Source organism: Schistocerca gregaria, chromosome 4 (genome assembly GCF_023897955.1).
Source record: "Schistocerca gregaria isolate iqSchGreg1 chromosome 4, iqSchGreg1.2, whole genome shotgun sequence".
In the NCBI taxonomy this organism is placed as follows: domain Eukaryota; kingdom Metazoa; phylum Arthropoda; class Insecta; order Orthoptera; family Acrididae; genus Schistocerca; species Schistocerca gregaria.
In genome coordinates this window covers 280050411-280078331 of record NC_064923.1, presented here as the reverse complement: position 1 = coordinate 280078331, position 27921 = coordinate 280050411, and the positions used below count along the sequence as shown (strand labels likewise).

Here is a 27921-nt window from a genome sequence, read left to right as displayed (position 1 = left end):
ATTTCTATCTATTTCAGATGATAAGATCTCGGTAGAACACCGAGTTATTCTCATCTGAAATGGTTTGTGTTTATGTATGTTTGTTGTGTTCGTGTGTGTTGAGAAATTACTAGGTGTGTTGCATGTCAGGACACTACATGATATTCAGTAGTTGTTTGCTTGATTGTTGGTAGTTGTGGTATATTCTGTGTGATACCTTAGGTGCATACACACCTGCTGTTATACATGGTGGTCCATTGATCGTGATTGGATCTTATATCTCTCGAAATAAGCGTCAAACGAAAAAAATTACAAATAACAAAACTTGTATAGCTTGAAGGGGGGAACCAGATGGCACTGCCATAGGTCAAACAGATATCAACTGTTTTTTTAAAAATAGGAACCTCCTTTTTTATTACATATTCGTGTAGTACGTAAGGAAATATGAATGTTTTAGTAGATCCACTTTTTTCGCTTTGTGATAGATGGTGCTGTAATAGTCACAAACATATGGCTCACAATTTTAGACGAACTGTTGGTAACATGTAGATTTTTTAAATTAAAATACAGAACGTAGGTACGTTTGAATATTTTATATCAGTTGTTCCAATGTGATACATGTACCTTTGTCAACTTATCATTTCTGAGAACGCATGCTGTTACAGCGTGATTACCTGTAAATACCACATTAATGCAATAAATGCCGAAAATGATGTCCGTAAACCTCAATGCATTCGGCAATACGTGTAACGAAATTCCTCTCAACAGCGAGTAGTTCGCGTTCCGTAATGTTCGCACATGAATTGACAATGGCGCATGTTGTCAGGCGCTGTCGGTGGATCACGATAGCAAATATCCTTCCCCTTTTCCCACAGAAAGAAATCCGGGGACATCAGATCCGGTGAACGTGCGGGCCATGGTTTGGTGCTTCGACGACCAATCCACCTGTCGTGAAATACACTCCTGGAAATGGAAAAAAGAACACATTGACACCGGTGTGTCAGACCCACCATACTTGCTCCGAACACTGCGAGAGGGCTGTACAAGCAATGATCACACGCACGGCACAGCGGACACACCAGGAACCGCGGTGTTGGCCGTCGAATGGCGCTAGCTGCGCAGCATTTGTGCACCGCCGCCGTCAGTGTCAGCCAGTTTGCCGTGGCATACGGAGTTCCATCGCAGTCTTTAACACTGGTAACACGCCGCGACATCGTGGACGTGAACCGTATGTGCAGTTGACGGACTTTGAGCGAGGGCGTATAGTGGGCATGCGGGAGGCCGGGTGGACGTACCGCCGAATTGCTCAACACGTGGGGCGTGAGGTCTCCACAGTACATCGATGTTGTCGCCAGTGGTCGGCGGAAGGTGCACGTGCCCGTCGACCTGGGACTGGACCGCAGCGACGCACGGATGCACGCCAAGACCGTAGTATCCTACGCAGTGCCGTAGGGGAACGCACCGCCACTTCCCAGCAAATTAGGGACACTGTTGCTCCTGGGGTATCGGCGAGGACCATTCGCAACCGTCTCCATGAAGCTGGGCTACGGTCCCGCACACCGTTAGGCCGTCTTCCGCTCACGTCCCAACATCGTGCAGCCCGCCTCTAGTGGTGTCGCGACAGGCGTGAATGGAGGGACGAATGGAGACGAGTCGTCTTCAGCGATGAGAGTGCTTCTGCCTTGGTGCCAATGATGGTCGTATGCGTGTTTGGCGCCGTGCAGGTGAGCGCCACAATCAGGACTGCATACGACCGAGGCACACAGGGCCAACACCCGGCATCATGGTGTGGGGAGCGATCTCCTACACTGGCCGTTCACCTCTGGTGATCGTCGAGGGGACACTGAATAGTGCACCGTACATCCAAACCGTCATCGAACCCATCGTTCTACCATTCCTAGACCGGCAAGGGAACTTGCTGTTCCTGCAGGACAATGCACGTCCGCATGTATCCTGTGCCACCCAACGTGCTCTAGAAGGTGTAAGTCAACTACCCTGGCCAGCAAGATCTCCGGATCTGTCCTCCATTGAGCATGTTTGGGACTGGATGAAGCGTCGTCTCACGCGGTCTGCACGTCCAGCACGAACGCTGGTCCAACTGAGGCGTCAGGTGGAAATGGCATGGCAAGCCGTTCCACAGAACTACATCCAGCATCTCTACGATCGTCTCCATGGGAGAATAGCAGCCTGCATTGCTGCGAAAGGTGGATATACACTGTACTAGTGCCGACATTGTGCGTGCTCTGTTGCCTGTGTCTATGTGCCTGTGGTTCTGTCAGTGTGATCATGTGATGTATCTGACCCCAGGAATGTGTCAATAAAGTTTCCCCTTCCTGGGACAATGAATTCACGGTGTTCTTATTTCAATTTCCAGGAGTGTATGCTATTCAATAACGCTTCACCCGCATGCGAGCTATGTGCCGGACATCCATCATGTTGGAAGTACATCGCCATTCTGTCATGCAGTGAAACATCTTGTAGTGATATCGGTAGAACATTACGTAGGAAATCAGCATACACTGTGCCATTTAGATTGCCATCGATAAAATGGGGGCCAATTATCTTTCCTCCCATATTGCCGCACCATATATTAACCCGCCAAGGTCGCTGATGTTCCACTTGTCGCAGCCATCGTGGTCCAACTAAAACATTCATATTTCTTTACGTACTACACGAATATGTAATAAAAAATTGGGGTTCCTGTTGAAAAAAACGCAGTTGATATCCGTTTGACCTATGGCAGCGCCATCTAGCGGGCCAACCATAGCGCCATCTAGTTTCCCGCTTCAAGCTAGACAAGTTTCGTTCTTTGAGGTTTTTTCGTTTGATGATTATTTCGTGAGATATTTGGCCTGGTCACTATCAAACCATCACCCTGTATAGATTATACAGGGTGTTACAAAAAGGTATTGCCAAACTTGCAGAGAACATTCCTCACACACAAAGAAAGAAAATATGTTACGTGGACATGTGTCCGGAAACGCTTACTTTCCATGTTAGAGCTCATTTTATTACTTCTCTTCAAATCACATTATTCATGAAATGGAAACACACATCAACAGAACGTACCAGCGTGACTTCAAACACTTTGGTACGGGAAATGTTCAAAATGTCCTCCGTTAGCGAGGATACATGCATCGACTCTCCGTCGCATGCAATCCCTGATGCGCTGATGCAGCCCTGGAGAAAGGCGTATTGTATCACAGCCGTCCACAATACGAGCACGAGGAGTCTCTACATTTGGTACCGGGGTTGCGTAAACAAGAACTTTCAAATGCCCCCATTAATGAAAGTCGAGAGTGTTGAGGTCAGGAGAGCGTGGAGGCCATGGAATTCGTCCGCCTCTACCAATCCATCGGTCGCCGAATCTGTTGTTGAGAAGCGTACGACACTTCGACTGAAATGTGCAGGAGCTCCATCGTGCGTGAACCACATGTTGTGTTGTACTTGTAAAGGCACGTGTTCTAGCAGCACAGGTAGAGTATCCCGTATGAAATCGTGATAACGTGCTCCATTGAGCGTAAGTGGAAGAACATGGGACCCAATCAAGACATCACCAACAATGCCTGCCCAAACTTTCACAGAAAATCTGTGTTGATGACGTGATTGCACAATTGCGTGCGGGTTCTCGTCAGCCCACACATGTTGATTGTGAAAATTTACAATTTAATCACGTTGGAACGAAGCCTCATCTGTAAAGAGAACATTTGCACTGAAATCAGGATTGACACATTGTCGGATGAACCATTCGCAGAAGTGTACCCGTGGAGGCCAATCAGCTGCTGATAGTGCCTGCACACGCTGTACATTGTTCGAAAACAACTGGTTCTCCCGTAGCCCTCTCCATACAGTGACGTGGTCAACGTTACCTTGTATAGCAGCAACTTCTCTGACGCTAACATTAGGGTTATCGTCAACTGCACGAAGAATTGCCTCGTCCATTGCAGGTGTTCTCGTCGTTCTCGGTCTTCCCCAGTCGCGAGTCGTAGGCTGGAATGTTCCGTGCTCCCTAAGACGCCGATCAGTTGCTTCGAACGTCTTCCTGTCGGGACACCTTCGTTCTGGAAATCTGTCTCGATACAAACGTACCGCCGCCACGGCTATTGCCCCGTGCTAATCCATACATCAAATGGGCATCTGCCAACTCCACATTTGTAAACATTGCACCGACTGCAAAACCACGTTCGTGATGAACACTAACCTGTTGATGCTACGTACCGGTGTGCGTGATGCTACAATTAGGTCAACTGGCGGTGAATCGAGTACGTACAGTGCATACTGACAAAACTAAAATGAGCTCCAACATGGAAATTAAGCGTTTCCGGACACATGTCCACATAACATCTTTCCTTTCTTTGTGTGTGAGGAATGTTTCCTGAAAGTTTGGCCGTACCTATTTGTAACACCCTGTACACTAACTGGGCATTTGATGCGTGGAGTACATGAGTACAGGAAGTTTCAAACCAGATGGTAGATTTCCGATTTTCTTATTACAGAAATGCCGGGTTTCGCTGCAGGTGGGTCGCCCGGCCGTAAGAAGATTCCAGACATGGGAGCGCGCAACAAGGCGAACCCTAGCAACCTGCCGGAAGCGATGGTAGCGCTCTGGGAATGGAGGTCGGTCCGTCTGCGGAGCAGCGAGGCGCGATGTGCCGTTCGGCGAGCCGGTGGTGGGGGCCGCTTATACCGGCGGACGGCGCGCCTCGCGCGGGCAGTCCTCGTCCGGCTTCCGCCCCCGCCTCCTCCGCCACCGCCTCCGTCATGTACCCGCTGGCAGCCGCGCGACAGCCCGAGGCCCGCAAGTCGGCGCGCCGCTTCCGCTGCCCGGCGCTGGCGGCGGCCGCCGTCGTCGGCTGCCTCGTGCTCGTCAGCTTCGCCGTCGTCGCCTTCACGCTGTCCCGCGTCCTCGACGTCCGGCCGTTCCAGGAGGTGGTGCGCTCCACCGAGTCTGCGCTGCTGGAGGAGGCAGCCATCGTCGCCGAGGTCGCCGGCCCCCCTCCTGGTGCCGGCAGCACCAACGGAAGCCGTAGCGCAGGTGAGACATGACGAACTCTGGGGATCTCAAGTTGATTCCGTATTTCTATATTTCCCGAAAGCTTTTGACGCCGTTCCTCACAAGCGACTTCTAATCAAGCTGCGGGCCTATGGGGGATCGTCTCAGTTCTGCGACTGGATTAGTGATTTCCTGTCGGGAAGGTCGCAGTTCGTAGTAATAGACGGCAAATCATCGAGTAAAACTGAAGTGATATTAGGTGTTCCCCAGGGAAGCGTCCTGGGACCTCTGCTGTTCGCGATCTATATAAATGACCTGGGTGACAATCTGAGCAGCTCTCTTAGGTTGTTAGCAGATGATGCTGTAATTTACCGTCTAGTAAGGTCATTCGAAGACCAGTATCAGTTGCAAAGCGATTTAGAGAAGATTGCTGTATGGTGTGGCAGGCGGCAGTTGACGCTACACTGCACTCGTTCGTCCTCTGTTAGAATATCGTTGCGCGGTGTGTGATCCTTACCAGATGGGATTGACGGTGGACATGGAAAGGGTGCAAAAAAGCGCAGCTCGTTTTGTATTATCACGTAATAGGGGAGAGAGTGTGGCAGATATGATACGCGAGTTGGGATGGAAGTCATGAAAGCAAAGACCTTTTTCGTCGCGGCGAGGTCTATTTACAAAATTTAAGTCACCAACTTTCCCTTCCGAATGCGAAAATATTTTGTTGAGCCCAAACTACATAGGTAGGAATGATCATCAAAATAAAATCAGAGCTCGAACAGAAAGGTTTAGGTGTTCGTTTTTCCCGCGCGCTGTTTGGGAGAGGAATGGTAGAGAGATAGTATGATTGTGGTTCGATGAACCCTCTGCCAAGCACTTAAATATGAATTGCAGAGTAATCATGTAGATGTAGATGTAGTCCCTCTCTTACAATCTCTCAGCAGATACACATTCTTAGAGAAACACACTGAGGAGCCAAGGAAACTGGTACAACTGCCTGATATCGTGTAGGGACCCCGCTAGCACCAGAAGTGCCACAACACGATGTGGCATGGAGTCGACTAATTTCTGAAGTTGTTCTGGAGGAAACTGACACTATCAATTCTACAGGCTGTCCATAAATCCGTAAGAGTGCGAGGGGGTGGAGATCTCTTCTGAACAGCACCTTGCGAGGCGTTCCAGATACGCTCAAAAATGTTACTGACTGGGAGTTTGGTGGCCAGCGGAAGTGTTTAGCTCAGAAGAGTGTTCTTGGATTCCCTCTGTAGCAATTCTGGACGTTTGGGGTGTGGCATTGTCCTGCTGGAATTGGCGAAGTTCGTGGGAATGCTCAATGGACATGAATGGATGCGGGTGATCAGGCAGGATGGTTACGTACGTGTCACCTGTCAGAGTCGTATCTAGACGTATCAGGTGCTCATATCACTCGAACTGCACACACCCCACACCATTACAGAGCCTCCACCAGTTTGAACAGTCCCCTGCTGACATGCAGGGCCGGCCGAAGTGGCCGAGAGGTTCTAGGCGCTACAGTCTGGAACCGCGCGACTGCTACGGTCGCAGGTTCGAATCCTGCTTCGGGCATGGGTGTGTGTGTGTTGTCCTTAGGTTGGTTAGGTTTAAATAGTTCTAAGTTCTAGGGGGCTGATGACCTCAGCAGTTAAGTCCCATAGTACTCAGAGCCATTTTTTTGACATGCAGGGTCGATGGATTCATGGACACGTCCATCCGCTCGATACAATTTGAAACGAGACTCGTCCGACCAAGCAACATGTTTCCAGTCATCAACAGTCTAATGTGGGTGCTGACGGGCCCAGTCGAGGCAAAAACCTTTGTGTCGTGCACTTATGAAGGGCTCCGAAAACCCATATCGATGATGCTTCGTTGAATGGTTCGCACGCTTACACTTGTTGATGGCCCAGCATTAAAATCTGCAGCAATTTGAGTAAGGGTAGCACTTCTGTCACGTTTAACCATTCTCTTCAGTCGTTATTGGTCCCGTTCTTGCAGGATCTTTTTGCGGCCGCAGGGATGTCGGAGATTTGATGTTTTACCGGATTCTTGATATTCACGGTACACTCTCGTGAAATGATCGTACGGGAAAATCTCCACGTCATTGCTTTATCCCATCGTTCGTGCGCCAACTATAGCACAATGTTCAAATTTACTTAAGTCTTGTAACCTGTCATTGTAGTAGCAGTAACTGATCGAAGAACTGCGCCAGACACTTGTTGCCTTATATAGGCGTTGTCGACCGCAGCGCCGTAATCTGCCTGATTACATCTCTGTATTTGAATAGGCATGCCTATACCAGTTTCTTTGGCGCTTCAGTGTAGATAGGAGAGTGGGAATAGCTGTTATGGACGCTATGATAAGAATGAAATAGCCACAGGTATTTCTGTGACCGCTCTTGTTAGTGACCCGTTTCAAAAATATCATCAGATTCCGAAAAGAGATTTTTACAAAACCAATTGCAAGTTGCGAACACACTGTACAAATGTGGTATAGCCAGATGTTATCCGTACCAGTTAAGGGAACATACACCATACAATACACTGAGTCGATTTATGTGAACCATATTGGATAGGAACTGAAGATCCGTCGCTGGAGAGCCATGGGAGAAGACCAACAGGTGGCGGCATATCCTACACAAGTGAAGGCAACGAATGGAAAAAAAACCCATACAGAAAGGCAGTAATCATAATTATAACGGTAAAGAAAGTAATATACATACAGATTTGCAACTTGTAGCAAAAGTTACACTTAACGTAATAAAAAAAATGTGTCTCGGTAGGGGTAGGGCTAATCAGAAATGTTTATTTAGGTTAGTGGACTTGGTCTTGGGGAGGCACGAAACATAATGACTGGAATACTGTATGTAAACATTATTACACAAGCGTAAAATGACATCAAACAATAAAGCGTGTATACTTAAATATCATAATATATATAAAAAATGGAAATCAAACTTCATATCCCTATCATTATACAATTGCATGCAGACCATAGCAAAATGGAACATAAGAAGCAAAGAGTAAAACTCATACATATATACATTAAATAAATTGTTGAACTGGCCTGGTGTTAGTGGCTTTTTGCTGTAGTGATTACCTAATGTAGTGTACAACGTGTGGCCTTGCACTACACGTGCTGGTTATTAAGTACAATTTGTAGCGATATGTATCTATAGTTCGTATTAAAATTTTGTACAACTGAAAATGACGCTACACCAACTAAAGTGAACACAGTATGTAGTAAAATATAAAACGATAAAAGCAACCGGTGGCTATTTTACTATTATCGTTGCGTCCATAACAGCAATTCCCACATTCCTATCTATTATCGACAATTGTCATGATCTCATTTGGTGCTGTTACGGGAGTATGGCTTTTCGATCCTTATCAATCATCGTCAGTACCTGTGTTTTCTTACCAAAGTAACACATCACATAGTCATCTAGTGTGCATGCTCGGCTCTTCAGATCAAAACTACTATTGGCGCTACATAACTAATTAAACTATTACTTTTATAAGAAGATACTGATCCTATAAGAATTCATAAAACTTGAAATCTATGAACTGCCATTTTTTGAACTATCGGTCTTGTGACTAATTTGGTGAAGGCACCACGAATTCCTCTCCTGCGTCAACCTCATCACCTCAGAGTAGCACTGCAACTCAACATCCTCTATTATTTGTTGGATATACTCCAATCTCTATCTTCCCCTATATTTTTCACCTCCTATAGCTCCCTCAAGTACCATGGAAATGTTGTACTTTGCTGTATTACATATCCTATCATCCTGCCCCGTCGTCTTCGATCTTCTCCACACCCTTTCCACGTGTTGTTCGTGTGTTATTTGTCTTCCAAGCTAGCAGAATTCTTTCAGTTCATCTATTTCATTGTCCCCAATTTGGGCTCAATGACGATTGCGTTTTTGATACACGTTATTTTCGTCCTTATTTGGTTTAGTTTTAGTCCATAGTGTGTACTCGTCAGACTGTTCTGTCCAGTCGACACGTCTTGTAATTCTTCCTCACTTTCATTCAGGATAGCCATGTCATCCGTGAATCTTAACAATGAATTTTCATGCAATTTCTGAACGTACCTTTTATCTGTGGCATTGCACCTTTGATGCACAGATTTAGTAGGATGAGCGAGAGACTACATTCCTGCCTTATACTCTTTCTAGTCTGACGAGTTCGTACTTGGGTTACAGTCCACAAAATACGATCAAGAGGACTATGAGAAAAATTATGTATATAGTCGCAGGATGAAGATTGTACAAAACGTATACCGCCAAACTTCGAGGAAAAAATTGAGCAACGCCATCCAATGACTGTACAGGAGTCGAATTTGCAAAGGCAGACGCTTGCTGCAAGGCCACTATGGCGGCAGCTACCCTGAAATATAACGGTGACGGATCGGAACTTTAGTTTCCTCGCCGTGGATACGAGGATGTCAGATGGCCTCTGACGTATCTACATCTGTCACAAAGAAAACTATGGTGGCCGCCAAGCACACTGGCCGCAGAGACGTCGTAGTTACAACTCACATTTGCTGCCGAAGAACTGCCGTAGTGGCGCGCATCTTTCACTGTTACTTCGTCGCTCTGTAACGTCATTAAACGACGATTCCGGAAATACGTTCCACACGTTTACACTGTGTCCCATTTAAATTTGACATCTGCAAGAATTACCCTAATTTTTGGCGTGACAAGAAAATAGTGCTGAGAAAGGCTGTGTAGTTCCAGAACCTCTATCTACTTACCCTACGAAAAATCACTTGAATAGATTCCAAAAAGATACAAATGCCAATAACGTTTTTTAAATGGACAGTAGACTTTTTCCTGTGCCAGAATAGATGACTTTTAAGAGACAAATTCAATGATATAACTCGTTTGTAAATCTGACAACAACCTACGAAGTACAAATACGTCGAACGGGGGGCGGGGGGACACTTCTGTTGTTGTTGCGGCCATTTGAGAGTGTTGCGTTGGCCGCTGTGGCCGAGCGGCTCTAGGTGCTTCAGTCCGGAACCGCGCGACTGCTACGGTCGCAGGTTTGAATCCTACCTAGGGCATGGATGTGTGTGATGTCCTTAGGTTAGTTAGGTTTAAGTAGTTCTAAGTTCTAGGGGACTGATGACCTCAGATGTTAAGTCCCATAGTGCTTAGAGCCATTTGAACCATTTTTTGAGAGTGCTGCAAACATCACGTACTGCTCGCCTCGGTTCTTCAAGTTGTCCTGGAGCACAAAAATCTGCATATTCATTGCATTTTTTACTCCATTGTTTCTTATCGGAACCACAAAGGAGTTACATTATTGACTTTTCACTATGCAATTACTATTCTGGACCAAAGACATACTATAACTCCATTAAATTAAATGTTAGTAGCTGTTGTATCTTTCAGAATTTTCTATTAAGTTTCAGGATCGTAAGCATGTAGAGCTTTTGGACTAAAAACATCTTTTTCTTATCACGACAAAATCAATATTCTACAGATGCCAAAGTCTCCTTGTATGAATTTACCGGATACGTAAGCTGTATACCCCGCCAGTCAAAGTTTCGCACTTGAGTACAACGCACAGAATCTTCACACAACCACGTGAAACTATCACGAAAGGCCATCTTTTGAATGTTGTTAAACTGGCGCACCCTATTCGGTTCATTTTCGGTTGTGATGTTAAAGCGTTGACGCTTCATGCGAATTTCTGGACTTCTTCGTTTTGTGGTAGCTGCGTATTGATAATACCAAGTCTCATCACCAGTTTCCGCCTTTTTGCATTTCAATCATTGGTGGCAGGCGTCCACGCCTCGTTTATGTTGGGAAGTGAAGGTGTGCGGGACCAAATTTACTTTTCCCTTCTTGAAAATATTCTGCGGAATTAATAAAATATTCTCGAGTTTCAAGGCGCGTCATGCGGTTAACCACTTGACGTGGCTTGAAACCCGAGAATATTTTACTAAGGGATATCGCCGCTAGGGCATGCATTAGTTCCGAGGAATATCTTGAACATTTCATTTACAGCTGTTGCTCCACTGTGGTTTGTGACAACAACAACATAGCGACACTACAGCTGCACGTCTACTAATTAACAATGCCTGCTGACAGTGAGCTGTCAAATGCACATATGTTATTTACAGTTGCTAGTTCCAGCTGCTACCGTAGTTACTGATCTGACGTCGCTTATACGTCAGTAATAATATTAGCTCCGGAACTTTTTGAAACTACGGTGCAGATACCTGAGGCTGTACCTACGTAACATAGTTTTAATAGGATGCTCTCTTTTTCTGAAGCAGCAGCGTTCACTCCTTCATCATCAGACCAAGAAACGAATTGCTGTTGGATAACGTTCTGTTACCCATTCTATTCTGCGGGTACTGCTTTTAGTAGGCCTCTAGCACATCTGAAAAAAAGTGAGGAGTAAAACCCCATATTTTTGCGACCAAATTTAAGGAATTTTTTGTGACATACTTCTCTTACCCAATGCGGAACCCCCTCGCTGCCATAAAGACCCTTCTGTTGTCACGTTTTATGTAATTTTATGTAGTAACACAGCTATCTTGTTTTCGTGCTTTTCAGTTTCTTTATAATTTCTTTTATCAGCGTTCTGTGCATTATCTAGTTTTATGTTCCACATGGTTCCAAGGCACCTGAGAAAAACATTCGACTGACATTTCCTGTCAAGACAATATACAGGCTGTCGCAGAAACGTTAAGACAAACTTTGAGGGGTTGAAGAGGGTGTCTTGAGGAACACTGCAAGGATAGGAACACGTGTCCAAAAACATAATCGAATGTCACCACAGGGCATCGAAGCCATAGCCGCCGGCACCTGTCACTAAGACACTCCTTCGACACTAAACGTGACTTTGTACGCTCAGGGAACGTAGTCAGGGCTTCTCGCTATGTTGTTTGTCATTTAATTGCGACTAGTTGCCCCATAGCCAGTGAAGAAGATGGAGATAGCTGCTGCATAAACAGGGCTTATATCCTATGAATGCAACGCTCTGTTGCCTTGGTGAATGACGGTTTCTGACGGGGGTTTGCAACTGCAGCTCATTTTTCTCCTGTGTACTGAAAAAATTGAAGATTTTAGAGGGTTCCAGGAGAAACATAAGCTACAGATGGAAATCAGTGTCAGATACCATGCGAGGTGCCGCGGTGGAGAAGAGTTTGTACCTCTTTAATTCAGACAAATTGTACATGAGAACGAGCATGCACTCGACCCCCTCCTATCTACCGCCTAATTAATTATGCGCACAACGGTAACGGAAGAAAATGATGGTGGACCCTGCTAGTTGGTAAAAATAAGGAGTGCACACTCACAATAATTTAATAAAAATCTCAATTTACTGAGAAAAAAAGAGTATCAGTATACATAACAGGAAATGGGATTCTGGATATATCTACGAAATGATATGCGGATTAAATATTACAGTGAGATTTATTATACATAAGGACATAAATGCACATGACTGTCGACACAACCAGTAGACTAAAGGACAGGGTATACTGAACTATTATGAGAACAAGAGTTGCCCCGAGAAAAAGGGACTTCTACTCTCTGTGATGCAATAGATTGACGATAATGACTGGAGGTTCTAATGAATCAAAAATTAATCTTCCGACTGTATGGCAGTATCGCAATTAGTAGTGAGAGCTCAAAAGGGGTCACATGGAGAAACAAGCAAGGTGGACTTGTAGCAAAGCGAGCTCGCATGCTGCTGAGGGATTCAGTATAAAATTGATAAGGTCCTACATTGCCGGAGCCTCAAAATACTGCACCAGTACTGAAATGTGCAGCACGTCGTCGGTGGGCAGCGTCCTGATGATGTAGGCCCCGACTTCTGCCGTGCAGCGACTCTGTGCCAACCCCTGGCCTCGAAGGCTGTCCGAGAATTCTAAGTTCTTCCGAAAAAGAGCGACCAAGCCGCAGGAAAGTCCGACTCTGAGGAAGATCAGATCCCGAATCTCCTGCCCGCACAACGCAAGAGCGAAGCCAACATTGCTCTACTCCCTAGTTTCCTCGAAAACCGCGAATCAGCTTTCAGTTCTGATTCCAAAATTCCTCCACACTGTCTCAGAACATCATTCGCTCCAATAGCGACCGTTCCCTCCAATTTGGAGCAGGGCTCTATGACGTCAACTAGCCTCAGTTTAAGTTGACCAGTCATGCCTCTCCTATTCAGGTGAGGGCACTGAACTTGCCGTTTGACCAGCTATGAAAAACAACATGCCTAGACCACCGGCCATCCGGCGCCAGACAGTCGCACACAGCAGTGCACGGTCTACAAGTGTTCTCAGAATCAAGAGGACAATGCAGTCGGTGCCAGGAGTCTTTGTTCCGGACGCGCCGGAACGGTAAACACATAAACTGCGGCGACACTCAAACGTCTCGCAGGTCGTTTCACCATGTATACAATAGACGAAACTCGGCCGACATCAGTCGTTCCGCAAGGCGCTTAAGCCTATTGTACGAACCCCACAGAATTCAGGGAAGTGCAGCCCCGAACCGGAAATGCCATGTGCCGCGTCCTCCGATGCTTGCCTCGCACAGGTCAGGTCACCCAACATGTAGAGGAATGAAGTGAAAAGTATTTTTTGAGCTCTCAGTAGAAATACTCTTATTACAATAACCTTATTCGGTCTGTTACTACCGTGCAATGAAATAGAACGTTAATAAAATTGATGAAAATGAGAGGCGACATGCAAAAGAGGGCATGGAACCTCTCATCCATCATCCAATGAGACAACAGAGCATAAAATTGACAGGAAATAAGGCCTTTCTAAGCAACAGCTGGCTCCATCTCCTCCACTGGCGATCACAGCAACCAATTGCGGTCACTGAATAACAAACAACATAACAACATTTTGAGACGTTCCGCCTACGGTCCACTATCGTAGAAAGTGACGTTTGCTGCCGAAGGGGTCACCTAGCGACAGGCGCCGTCGCCTGTAACTTCGACGCTCTGTAGCGTTGTTGGACGACGTTTCTGGGCACAGGTTCTTATCCTCGATTTGTTCCTCAAGACACCCTCTACAACCCTTGAAGTTTGCCGTAATATTTTAGCGACACGCTGCATAACTTTTAATACGTGCAGTTGTTGAGCACTTGGTGCAGTTACTGGCAGTTGGCCCTCAAAATGAACCGATGTCATGTGATCTGTATAAATTGACGAAAGAGTCCTGATGTAATTTTGTACTAAGACTTGAAATGTTTAAGACGGATCTGTCCTGCGATAAGTCCTTGTGTTATTCAGTGTGCAATATTGTCTGTCTGGGATTGATTTATAACGTCTGCTGTATCAGTCCTCAACGGTTTGAGCTGGTACTAATAAACTCACGAATCGTACGTTAGTTACATTTTTCGTTAAGATTAATACAACGGAGCAGACGTTTGTGGGATTTCTCATCCTGACGCTGGGACAGCGGTTTGTTGCGCTCTTTTCTTGTTACTATTTGATCAAGATCCACAAATGTGACGTTGTTGAATACCTCTTGGGAGGATGTCTACAATACCAAAGAAGAAAACGTATTGGGTGATTTTACTAAATGTGGACAAACTGCTGGAAGCGATCCTTGAGACGATAAAGGAGCAAAAAAGGTCAGATGGACATAGGATAGGAAATGTGTTCGAAGGGAGGTACAGCCACTTGAAAATGGAGATGAAAGGTGTCGAACGCTGTAGAATTTGACCCCGGTATCAACAACAGACAGGTGGTCCACCACTATGGCGTTAGCCAGGCGACCGTGTAGAACGTCCCCCACAACTGCCACTATCCGTATCACATACAAAGTGTGCGGGTTTCATTACCTACGGACTTGCCATCTCGGCGACGATATTGTCGGTGGTTCGTCTCACAGACCACCTCCGTGCTGGGATTTCTGTCATACGCCCTTTTCACACATGAGGCTACTTTTTCAAGGGACGGTTCCGTCACCTTCACAACAGCCAGCTGTGGGGATACGGAGAATCCCCGTATTATGGTAACAGCAAACCATCGGCACCGGTTCAGCCTATGCGTGGCGATTATTGTCGATCGTTACTTGTGAGAGGATCTAAAATACTAGTGCACGCAGAACATTCCCAGTTGCCTAGTATGTCATCATTGGGTGCTTCAAGTCACTGTAACCTATCTTTTATCTCCACCTTCAAGTCAGTACACCTCCATCGGCTATAAATGTTCAAAATGTGTGTGAAATCTTATGGGACTTAACTGATAAGCTCATCAGTCCCTAAGCTTTCACACTACTTAACCTACATGATCCTAAGGACAAACACACACACACACACACACACGAGGGAGGACTCGACCCTTCGCCGGGACCATCCGCAAGTTCATGACAGCCGCGCCTAAGACCACTCGGCTAATCCCGCGCAGCTATGAATGTTCGTATGACCTGTTTTGCTCTATATCGCCTCAGGTATCGTTCCTACAGTTTGACCCCATTTAGGAAAGTCACCTCGTACAGTTCCCTTTAAGAACCCACGTCGCTGCTACAAATTTAAAAAATGCACCAAATTGACCGCTATGACTCAGTGAACACACGATGTATTGTCTCCTTACAGATGTATTTGGAATAGCCTCCCTTTCAAGAAACACACTTGCAAGATATCAACCTGAGCATTCGGTACCGCACGAAAACTTGGGCACTAACTATGATAGTATGCAGTTATGATCTTCTGAAAGTTACAGTTCTTCAGATTTAACGCACACCTCTGGGGCCTAATGCCCGAGCACCAAGTACGGTACAGCGGAGGGACAACCAGAGCCCTTCTATTCGGGAATATTGAAGACGAGGAAAGAGGAGGAGGGAGGTGGTCTCATCTGCCCAACGAGTTTTGAAATCTTGTTCCAGACTATATGTTACTCTACGCGAAAAATAGTAAGTAATACGAGTACGTAATATGTCAGCCTGACACCCATTTACGTTAGATATTATTCTAACAATATATTCTGTAGTTACATATACGCCTCAAAATCAGACTGTATAAACCTAAGCACCTGAAGAATTATTGTGTAATGAAATTAATGATTTTCGATTTATAACTTAACAACTCCAATCACGTTTAAGAATAGCTTATCTCCTGAAAATGTACTTCACTTTAACAATTCCAGCTTAAAATCCAAAGAAAATAACTTACACCAGCGATGTTAATAAATAAGTAGCACTACGCTTCTTTTTTGATGGCGCACCTATCTGCTTCGTTCATTTACCAGCATTTGTCAATCGCTGCATGAAGACGTTCAAAACAAAGCGATCTCTGGCACCAGCTGCACACTGGAAACCGCACACTTTGACACAATGAACAAAACATGTTCCCCGTGTCAAAACAGTATTTCACAAACCACTTGCTACACTGCACAGTATTTCACGCTCGTGCATTAGGCTGCATGTGGCGGAGCGAGTGATAAAGTGTGCGCGCCCATATTAAAAACTGTACTTTTCAGAAGGTTATAATTGCGCAGTATCAGAATTACGGCCCCGATTTCTGGGGCTTATATGTGGCAAGTGTGCTGTTTTTCTCCATAAAATGTGGGGCCAAGTTGGCGGCCTTTCCTCGTTAGCTCCCTCGAGCTGTACGCCAAAAATATTGCTCCAAGTGCAAGGGCAACAGAATGGCGTAGTCAGCGCAGAGGTCCTACTTCGTCACTGAATAAACAACACGAATATCTTACCACGATGCGAACTTTCGTATGCGGTGCAAGTGTGAGAGGACGTATGGGATTACACCCGTCTGTAACAGTGTTGGCTTCAGAGACGAGTAAACGTTCTGTCTACGCACTAACAATGGCCGTGTACGTGTACTCGGTCCTAAAATTGTTGTGGAGCGTCACTTTGACTCACTACTCGTATGCTGATGTGGGCGTCCATCACAAAAAAGCAAATTCAACCATGTAATATGGGCGATACTAAAAACATAGAACTAAGTGCAACTTATTCCTCAGCGACATCTATCTCCCGCGACAGGGATGAGACGCTGGTTTCGTACTCCGGAAGGACATGACTTGAATCCCAGTGAAGCTATCAAAGCTACATTTCTCGCGGTTTCAGTTGAGTGGTATCGACGAATGCTGGAATAAGTCCTATATGTATTTGATGAATTTAGCTACTGCACCGTCTATTTACTTAAATGGCGATAAAGTCTGTAACCCACTTTCTTCCGAATTCCCATCAATAGACAGAGCCTCTGTGACAGTGAACCGTGATGTTTTAAATAGCACTCTCTCGCATACAGAGCACAGTTTACACCTGTTAAGTATTCGCATAAAAAAGTGAACACACAAACGGAGGAGGAAACGAACTGAAACTCCCCGGGTGAAAGAGAGAGAGAGAGAGAGAGAGAGAGAGAGAGAGAGAGAGAGAGAGAGAGAGAGAGAGAGTAATGTTATTTCAGTGATTATAAAATCGAGTCGAATTTACAAGGAACTTGGCCGTATGAACGCAAGTACCAGTATGACGTTGCTTCTCTTCTGGCCTGGATGTATGCGGCAATAAGGTTGGCAAGGATGTTAAAAAGCCGTTGTATTCTCTCCTGAGGCAGGTTGGCCCACAACAGTTGTACATGGTCCTTGACATCCCGAATGCCGCACAGGAATGGAGTTCTTGTGTGAGCTGATCACACAGTTCTTCTATCGGGGACAGTCTGAGAATCTCGCTGGCCACGGGAGTAACTCCAAATCACTTAGATCCGGCCGTTGTGGCCGAGCGGTTCTAGGCGCTTCAGTCTGGAACCGCGCGACCGCTACGGTCGCAGGTTCGAATCCTGCCTCGGGCATGGATGTGTGTGACGTCCTTAGGTTAGTTAGGCTTAAGTAGTTCAAAGTTCAAGGGGACTGATGAGCTGAGATTTTAAGTCCCATAGTGCTCAGAGCCGTTTTGAACCAAATCACTTAGAGAGTTCATAGAGACACGTGCCAAATGTGAGCGAGCATTATCCTATTGAAAATGGCAGCTCAGTACTGTCAGAAGAGAGATTACACATGAGGATGGAGGATGTCAGGGTGTCCTCAGTTACTACCAGCCGTGACCTAAAGTTATACCCGATGACTCCCCACGTAACTGAGCCAGGATTAACACCACTGCATCTCTCCAAAATATTGGAAGAATGGGACCTCTCCCATGTCGCATCCATGTTCGCCGATGATAGTCATTCGGGGTAGTGCAGAAATCCGTTTCGTTGCCCAAAACATTACAACACAGTTAATCGGCAGTCCATACTTCCTGGTCACGACATCACTCCAAACGCAGCTATTTGTAACATTAATAACAGGCTACACAATGGAAGGTAATTCCCTAGTACAGCTGCTGCTAGAGTTCGACGCATGATGGGGGATGACTCAAGACGTTGCAGGGAATCCATTCCTTATCGTCCTATCGCAGATGCAAATGTGAGGGGGTTACAATCCTTCATTGTGGTAGTCACACATGGTCCAGAATACTAACGAGGAGTAAGTCTGCCCTCACGTTCCAACATGGGGCCACTGTCACCACCGAGACCTGCCATGATGAGGTTTCTTTCAAACTCTGTCACGTGTTGACAATGCTGGCTCACCCGAATACGCGACATCATAGTCACTCAACATCTGACACTGTTCACTCCCCTTATATGCCCTGCCAGCCTTGGTAACAAAAATAAACACGAACAACGTTAATGTACTCCGATGGCCTGTCTACCTGTAACAGAAAATTACAATTCTAATCATTTTCATATCGGCAGATGCTGTGTAAGAAGCTAAAGTGACATCCGACCATGCTTTCTGGGTGCAGTGATAGAGAGGCACAATCTGTTCGTGCAGCATCGTACCAGTGTGACCGGAGTGAAACACTTAAAACGTGAAAATTCCCGTCTGGTACAGAGCTGTAACTGACATCAAAGAAATTCTCTTTTTTATGTTGGTAAATGTTTCGCAAATGCGCAAATCAAGTGGCAAATTCGTTAACACGGCTTCTTAAAGCGTAACAGTGGAGTGTGGTGCATACGAACGGATTAACTAGATTCCTGCAACGTCATAAAATTCTTGTTTTGGGTGGTTTCCCGCGATCGGTAATTAATACTGAAGGAGATGAAATTTATAAAGAATCTGTTCCTGTATTTCCAGCAGATTAGGATCGAATGGATGAATGAAAATGTGGCCGTACCTTACAGGAAGCAAAATCACCCAAAAGACAGCGGCCGCAGACGAAAATAGACAGGAAGAAATTGCACAATGTGTATTAGATTTGAGGTGTACATTCGTGGTTTATTACATTGTCTGGCTCTTCAGAAATGTTCTCAAAAATCGACGTTTCGATGTCTCCGTTGGGTTTTTCCTCAGAAGTTTTTCCGTTTCGCGGATGGCTATACAGTCAGACAGAGCATGATAATAAATGATCACTAAGGCCTCATGCACTTATAGTGGTAGTTGGAGCCTTTGATATTCAAGTACGATACGTTAATGACTCTCGTTACTGGAAGACAACCATCGGCAGCCATCTGCATGATACGGCGAGAAGCTACAGCCTACATCTACATCGATACTCCGCAAGTGCATGGCGGCTGGTATCCTGTGCTACTTCTGGTCACTTCCTTTCCTATTCGGCTCGCAAATAGAGCGAGGGAAAGTCGACTCTCTGAATTGCTTCGATGTCTTCCTTTAATCCGACGTGGTACGGTTCCCAGTGTTCGAGGAGTACTCAAGTACAGGTCGCACCTGCGTCCTATATGCAGTCTCCCTTGCAGATGAACTACACTTTCCTAAATTTCTCCCAGTAAACCGAAGTCGACCATACGCCTTCCCTACTACGGTTCTCAAATGTTCGTTTCATCTCATATCGCTTTGCAACGTTACGACCAGATATTTAATAGACGTAACTGTGTCAAGAAGAACACTAATTATACTGTATTCGAACATTACAGGTTTGATCTTCCTACTCATCTGTATAAACTTACATTTTTCCACATTTAGGGCTCGCTGCCATTCACCATATCAACTGGAAATTTTGTCTAAATGGTTTTGCATCTTCCTACAGTCACTCAGCTTCGGCACCTTACCGTACACAGCGACATCATCAGCAAACAGTCGCAGATTGCCATCACCTAGTTAACACTCTGTCATGTTCCAGTGTTGTTCCTCATTGGTAATATTTCTCTCACTCGCTCGTTTCAAACCTACAGTCGCTTGCTTGATATAAATTTGTAACGTTATTTTAATGTTTGATTTTCAATACTAGTGTCAACTTTCCGCCAGATTGCAGTGTTTAACGTAATAATTTAAAACAGCAATAGCCATTTGCAAACTTTAAAACAGTTTATTTAAATTAAACTGTTACTTCACTGATGCAGTTTTTTGACCTTATTAATGTTTAATTCTGAACTTTCCTCCAAATTTCAGTGTTTAAAGTTTATAATCTTAAAATGCAGTCACCAGTTATATGCTTTAAAACGGTTTATTTAAATGAAACTGTAACCGATATCGGATTTATTCAAATCCATCTCCTGCCGGCTCTAAGATGTTTTCCTGCTTTTCTGGTGGGGCCTCGTTCTGTAGTCGTTATTCGCACTTCTAACAGGTCATTATTTTCAACTACGGACCCCGTAAGCGACGGTTCTCATAATATCTCTTTCGACAAGATAGTGTCCAAAGTTTAATATTCATTTTTCTGGTTGGTTAGGTAGATAATATATTTCATTCCGTCAAGTTTAGGATCCTCTCATTTTTATGATTGTGGTACGGATCTCCCTGTTCACCTACATGCCTGAAGTTTTGGTTAATAAGTGTTAAAACTAACTGCTTGATACACGTTTTCAAGTATACTACAGGCCATTAAAATTGCCACACCACGAAGATGACGTGCTACAGACGCGAAATTTAACCGACAGGAAGCAGATGCTGTGATATGCAAATGATTAGCTTTTCAGAGCATTCACACTAGGTTGGCGCCGGTGGCGACACCTACAACGTGCTGACATGAGGAAAGTTTCCAACCGATTTGTCATACACAAACAGCAGTTGACCGGCGTTGCCTGGTGAAACGTTGTTGTGATGCCTCGTGTAAGGAGGAGAACTGCTTACCATCACGTTTCCGACTTTGATAAAGGTCGGATCGTAGCCTATCGCGATTGCGTTTTATCGTATCACGACATTGCTGCTCGCGTTGGTCGAGATCCAATCACTGTTAGCAGAATATGAGAATATGGAATCGGTGGGTTCAGGAGGGTAATACGGAACGCCGTGCTTGATCCCAACGGCCTCGTATCACTAGCAGTCGAGATGACAGGCATCTTATCCGCATGGCTGTTAAGAAACGTGCAGCCACGTGTCGATCACTGAGTCAACAGATGGGGACATTTGCAAGACAACAACCATCTGCACGAACAGTTCGACGACGTTTGCAGCAGCATGGACTATCAGCTCGGAGACCATTGCTGCGGTTACACTTGACGCTGCATCACAGACAGGAGCGCCTGCGATGGTGTACTCAACGACGAACCTGGGTGCGCGAATGGCAAAACGTCATTTTTTCGGATGAATCCAGATTCTGTCATGATGGTCGCATCCGTGTTTGGCGACATCGCGTTGAACTCACATTGGAAGCGTGTATTCGTCATCGCCATACTGGCGTATCACCCGGCTTGATGGTATGGGGTGCCATTGGTTACACGTCTCGGTCACCTCTTGTTCGGATTGACAGCACTTTGAACAGTGGACGTTACATTTCATATGTGTTATGACCCGTGGCTCTACCCTTCATTCGATCCCTGCGAAACCCTACATTTCAGCAGGATAATGCACAACCGCAAGTTGCAGGTCATGTACGGGCCTTTCTGGATACAGAAAATCTTCGACCTTTGCCTGGCCAACACATTCTCTAGATCTCTCACCAACTGAAAACGTCTGGTCAATGGTGGCCGAGCAACTGGCTCGTCAGTCACTACTTTTGATGAACTGTTGTATCGTGTTGAAGCTGCATGGGCAGCTCTATCTGTACACGGCATCCAAGCTCTGTTTGACTCAATGCCCAGCCGTATCAAGGCCGTTATTACGGCCAGAGATGGTTATTTTGGGTACTGATTTCTCAGGATCTATGCATCCAAACTGCGTGAAAATGTAATCACATGTCAGTTCTAGTATAATATATTTGTCCAATGAATACCCGTTTATCATCTGCATTTCTTCTTTGTGTAGCAATTTTAATGGCCAATAGTGTAGTATATCAAGATACACTGTCCCATCAAATCATCCAGACACTTTATAGTGGACGTTAATGTGAGGTGTAACCACCTTTCTCCTTTACGACTGCTTGAGCTCTGCCCGCGACACTTTTAAAGAAGTGTCTGAATGTCTGTGGAGGCTGCTCATTCATCCTCGAGGGTCAGAACGGGAGAAGGTGGTAATGCTGGGGTCTGGACCGAAGTGACGTTCTAACTCAACCCAACGGTGTTTCATTGTCTCCAGGTCGGTACTCTGCGCATCACAGTCCGTTTCAAAATTGTTACTGTCCACAAACCGTTGCCTCACAGAAGTTATGACATTGTGCATTGTCATGCTGATTCAACAATCATCGTCTCCCAACTGTTCCTCTACTGTAATATACATTCGTATCCATCTAGATTTAGCAGTTTTTTTTAACCACAATAAGGGGTTTCACCGTAAACACGAAATACACCCCCGTACTGTAATACCACGTCCTCCACACTTCATTATTGGCATTGTTCATGATGCCAGATAACGTTCTCTAGGCATCTGCCAAAGTCAAACACCAATCTCGGATTGTGGCAGGATATAGCATGATTCATTACTCAAAATCAATTGTTTTCAGTTAACCACCATCCACTGGTGTCGGTTTTTACAGTATCTCAAGCGTCGCATAACACTGACTTCAGAAGTATGTGGCGTATGAGGAGCTACTGGACCATTGTAACCCATTCTTTCTAACTCCCTATCCACAGCCTTTGCGCCAGCTGGGCGGTTGGTAGCACTTTAGAACTCACGAGTGATTTCTTCAGCTAATCTCACGCAACTGTTTACGACCACCCAGCGTGATGTTCAACAACCACTACCCGTTAATAATGAGATGTGCTTCTCTTGGTTTAGGTGTCATTGTTCCTTTGCATTTCCACTTCACAATTACGTCACTACCAGACGACTCGGGCAGCTTTAGAAGGGTTGAATTTTCCCTGTGAATATGTTACTCAGGTGACATCCAATGCCTAGCCGACATTCGAAGCCACTGAGCTCTCCTGAGGGTCCATTCTACTGCATTCTACTGTTACAGCTGCTTTACTGATGACACACTGATTGACCTAACGAAGGGCTCGATTGACTGGATACACCATGAGTCATGAAGGAATCGCCACGTTGGTAATGGAAGAAAGTGTGCACGAGTGTGTGTGCGGACGGGGGAGGGGGGGGGGGGGGAAGGGGAGGGGGAGGGAGAATTGTGGAGCGAGACCGTCTTGAATAAAGTAAGCAACTGCAAATGGATGTAGGTAGTGTTCGTTACGCGGAGATGACGAGCCTTATACAGGACAGCTTAGCATCTATACAAAAACAATCTTCGGACTGAAGACCGCAACAACAACACCAGAGACACAGTACGACGTTAGTAATGAATATAATTTCCAACTTAATAACTCGCTAGGTACATGTAAGACAGATACTTAAATGCTTCCCCACCTCCTTGTGTTATTCTATGACAGGTAACTTAAGGAAGTACGTTATGGGGTTAGCTTATATCACAAGCTGCGACCCACTTTTCTTTAGGCTTTCACTGTACTGTAATATTTTATTGTTAACTTGTCATAGCAATTAAGCTCGCGGAATGCCTCCAGCAACTTTTAGATCAGAAAGTTGTCAATGAAATGCGAAAAACGTATTTTTCTCTCTGGAAAAAAATATGAAGAATAGTAGAAAAATTTTCCGGGGGGAAGATAAAAAGTAAAGTACGGGAAACGCAGAAAGAGGAAGTAGGTGGCTCTCTGAGACCTGGAAAGAAGAGAACTCGTAAGTGGAAGCAAATTTTCGTCTTCCGGAACCGTAGACAATGAAACTGTGTGAACAATGTTTTGGAGAGTACTAATTTTACCCTTGACTTCGATGAACGAGCACCAAGTATACATGCGGTCTGCGTGCAGGTTCTAGGGCCTCTGAGAAACTCTCAGAGGATGGGCTGCTAGAATAAGGACGGGAAACCTGAAGTCTGTCTGGCAAGCGCCCAAATTACAGTGAATTGTAAATATGTAGGACGTCTCGAATCAGTGTCTATGCTACGTACAGATAGAAATGTGCTACCCACTGAAGGCTCCTATATGTTCGTTACTCTGATTCTGAATTATTAAATAGCACTTAGAACGTAAAAGGCGCTTCATATTTGTTTACCCCCATATTTTCGCTTTTTCATTACATTTCTGCATAAGTACCTGTGTACTATAAGATAATTCAACACTAGGACTGCCTTAGTTGCTACAGTCTTACTTTTTGCCTCAGAAGCCAACCATTTTCTACATTCACGAGGGGGAATAAGGCAATCTGTCTTGAATGATATTATTTCTACGAGTTGTACATCTACATCTACTTGAGTAAACCGCAATTTGCACTTAAGTGCTTAGCAGAGGACTCATAGAATCTTTTTCAGACTATTTCTTGATCGTTCCAGAAAAATGAACACACAACTTTTTCTGCGCAAGCTCATTTATTTTATTGCAATGATCATTTCTCCCTATTTGGGTGGAAGTAAACAGAATATTTTCGGTATTCCGAGGAAGAAGTTGTTGTGGAAGTTTTGTGAAAACGTGTCGCCGCAACGAGAAACGCCATTGCTTTTATGACTGCTATTCCAACTCTCGTAACATAGCTGTGACACTCTGTACCCTATTCTACGATAGTACTAAAGGAACTATAACTACACAAACTTTTTCGATGTACTCCGTCAGTTTTATCCCATACCGTGCAACAATACTCCAGAAGAGTGTCATAAGTGCTTGTGAAGTTGCCGTGTTTTTATTTTGTTGTGTGATTTAAGTTTTTCGTGATTTCCCGAAATCGCTTAATGCAAATGCCGAGATGGTTCTTTCGAAAGGGCAATGCAGATTCCCTTTTCTGTCCTTCCCTAACACGAGCTTTTCCCTAACACGAGTCTCTAAAGACCTCTCCTCCCTCCACCTCTTTTTGTTGTGTAAGGTAATGGAAAATGAAAGAAGAGCAGGGACGTTGAATGCCGATATGGGCGCAACTCTTCTAGTGGAATACGGTAGAGAGCTAGTGTAGAGTGGTAGGATTTTGGCCGTACTTTTATTAAAAAATAAACAACTTTATTGCCACATCAACAAGATCTAAAATATCTGAGGAATTACCACGAAAATTTAATTTACTAGTGACTTTTTGTGCCAGTACGCCATATAACATGATAAAAATGATATTGAATAACTTCGTATACATAAAAAAACTGACGTCGTAGCGAAATAAATATTATCGAAGAAAAGCAATAGGCTCTGTAATAAATTAATCCGATCTACGAATGTAATAGGAATCTCTGTTCTTTTGCAAAAAAGTTCGCACTATGTTCTCTTTTGTTTCTTCGTAGTGTAGGAAGCCTTTTGTGACGAGGCAAGAAAAAGTGTAAGTTTCATGTAATATTTAGCCAAAATATTATCAAATATTACTTAAAAGAGTCGCTAATGTTTTACTATAACAGCTCCTATATTTATGAAGTGATAGATTTCAATAACTTACGCAAATTTTATAGGGGACCATTGGTGCAGTGGTCAGCGCCATTGTTCTAAATGTTAACGGCCCAAAGTTGTAATAAATATCTCAATATTTGCTAATTTTGACAAACAAAAATAAATGTAAATTATTTTCTTGTTCTACAAAATGAATGCAACGTAATTAAGTAGGTAAACAAATCAATAATAAGACGTAATTTGAGTGGTTCTCTTATAATCATATACACTGACAAAAAATTATATGGCATCACAAGTACACTGAGGCGCCAAAAAAAACTGGTATAGGCATGCGTATTCAAATACAGAGCTGTTTAAACAGGTAGAATACGGCTTTGCGGTCGGCAACGCCTATTTCTGATAACTGGTGACTGGCGCAGTTGTCAGATCGGTTACTGCTGCTGCAGTGGCAGGTTATCAAGATTTAAGTGAGTTTGAGCGTGGTGTTATAGTCGGCGACACAGCATCTCCGAGGTAGCGATGAAGTGGGGATTTTCCCGTACGACCATTTCTCAATGTACCGTGAACATCTGGAATCTGGTAAAACATCAAATCTCCGACTTCAATGCGGCCAGAAAAAGATCCTCCAAGAACTGGACCAACGACCACTGAAGAGAATTGCTCATCGTGACATAGGTGCAGTCCTTCAGCGTATTATTGCAGATATCAATGCTGGGCCATGAACAAGCGTCAATGTGCGAACCATTCAACGAAACACATCAGTATGAGCTTTCAGAGCCGAAGGCCCACTCGTGTACTCTTGATGACTGCGTGACACAAAGCTTTACACTTCGGGTTGGGCCGTCAACACCACATTGGTCTGTTGCCTGGTCGGACGAATCTTGTTTCGGATTGTATCGAGAGGATAGACGTGTACGGGTATGGAGACAATCTCATGAATCCATGGAACCTGCATGTCAGCAGGGGACTGTTCAAGCTGGTGGAGGTGACACGAAAGTAAGCATCCTGTGTGATCACCTTCATCCATTCATGTCCATTGTGTATTCCGACAGACTTGGGCAATTCTAGCAGGAAATGCCACACCCCGCAGCCCCACAGAATTGCTACGGAGTGGCTCCAGGAACAATCTTGTGAGTTTAAACACTTCCGCTGGCCACCAAATTCCCCAGAAATGAACATTATCTGGGATGCCTTGAAACGTGCTGTTCAGAAGAGATCTCCACCGCATCGTACCCTTACGGATTTTTGGACAGTCCTGCAGGATTCATCGTGCGAATTCCCTCCAGCACTAATTCTCACATTAGTCGAGTCCATGCCACGTCGTGTTGCGGCACTTTTGCTTGCTCCCGGAGGCCGTACACGATATTAGGCAGGTGTACCAGTTTCTTTGGCTCTTCAGTGTATTTTGTTCAAAAGTGAAATGGTTATCGATCATTACAGCTTTGATGCCAAATAATTTTATGTCAGTAGCTGCTTGTTGTTTTAGTCTTTAGTCCAAAGATTGATTGATGCAGTTTTGCACCCTAGTCTTACTTTTTCACACCATCATTTCTACCTAACTGCTGCAACCTACTTCTGATTGAGCCTGGTTACTGTAGCCGAGATCTGCTCTCTCTCTCTCTCTCTCTCTCTCTCTCTCTCTCTCTCTCTTAGCGGCACACTTCCTTCCATTATTAAACTAACTATTCCTTCATGTCTCAGGATGTAACCTATCAACGAACGTTTCTTTTGGTCAAGTTAAGCCATAAATTTATTTCTTTGCTGATACTATACAGTACCTCTTCGCTAGTATTCCAATCTACCGGTTCAATCTTCAGCGTTCTTTCATAGCACTACATTTCACTATTTTCTTTTCTCGTCTTGGCTGAATTTCATTTCCACATAAGGCTGCACTACAAGCAGATACTTTCAAAAATGGCTCTGAGCACTATGGGACGCAGATACTTCGAGAAGAGATACTCCAGCTATTAAATTTACGAGGGGGTTCAGTAATTAACACAACACGTTGCTTTTTCTCGGCCAGTTGCGGTTGAAAAATGCAGGAATTGTTTTGGGACCTGGTGAAATATTCCCCTCTTCAGCCAATATAATTTCAAGAAGTTCCGATAGGTGGCGGCGCCATATTTAGCCTACAAAATGTCGTCTGTAGCGGAGATACATTTCAAGAGACAGCTGTCATTGAGTTTCTTTCGGGGGAAAACCGGAGCAATGCAGATATTGATAGGCGCTCGCAGAATGTCTACGGAAACCTAGCGTTGAAAGTAGCGCAGTGAATCGT

The 27921-nt window shown here is 44.8% G+C and overlaps 1 protein-coding gene across 1 annotated transcript in view; it reads left to right on the top strand.

Annotated features, from left to right (window-relative positions):
• The first annotated feature begins 4608 nt into the window (after positions 1 to 4608).
• Positions 4609 to 27921, top strand: part of LOC126365862 (uncharacterized) — a 229847-nt gene continuing 206534 nt past the window's right edge. The window contains exon 1 of the mRNA XM_050008531.1: positions 4609 to 5014. Within this exon, the coding sequence (XP_049864488.1) occupies positions 4627 to 5014 (388 nt within the window). The 5' untranslated portion in view covers positions 4609 to 4626. The remainder of the gene's footprint in view (positions 5015 to 27921) is intronic.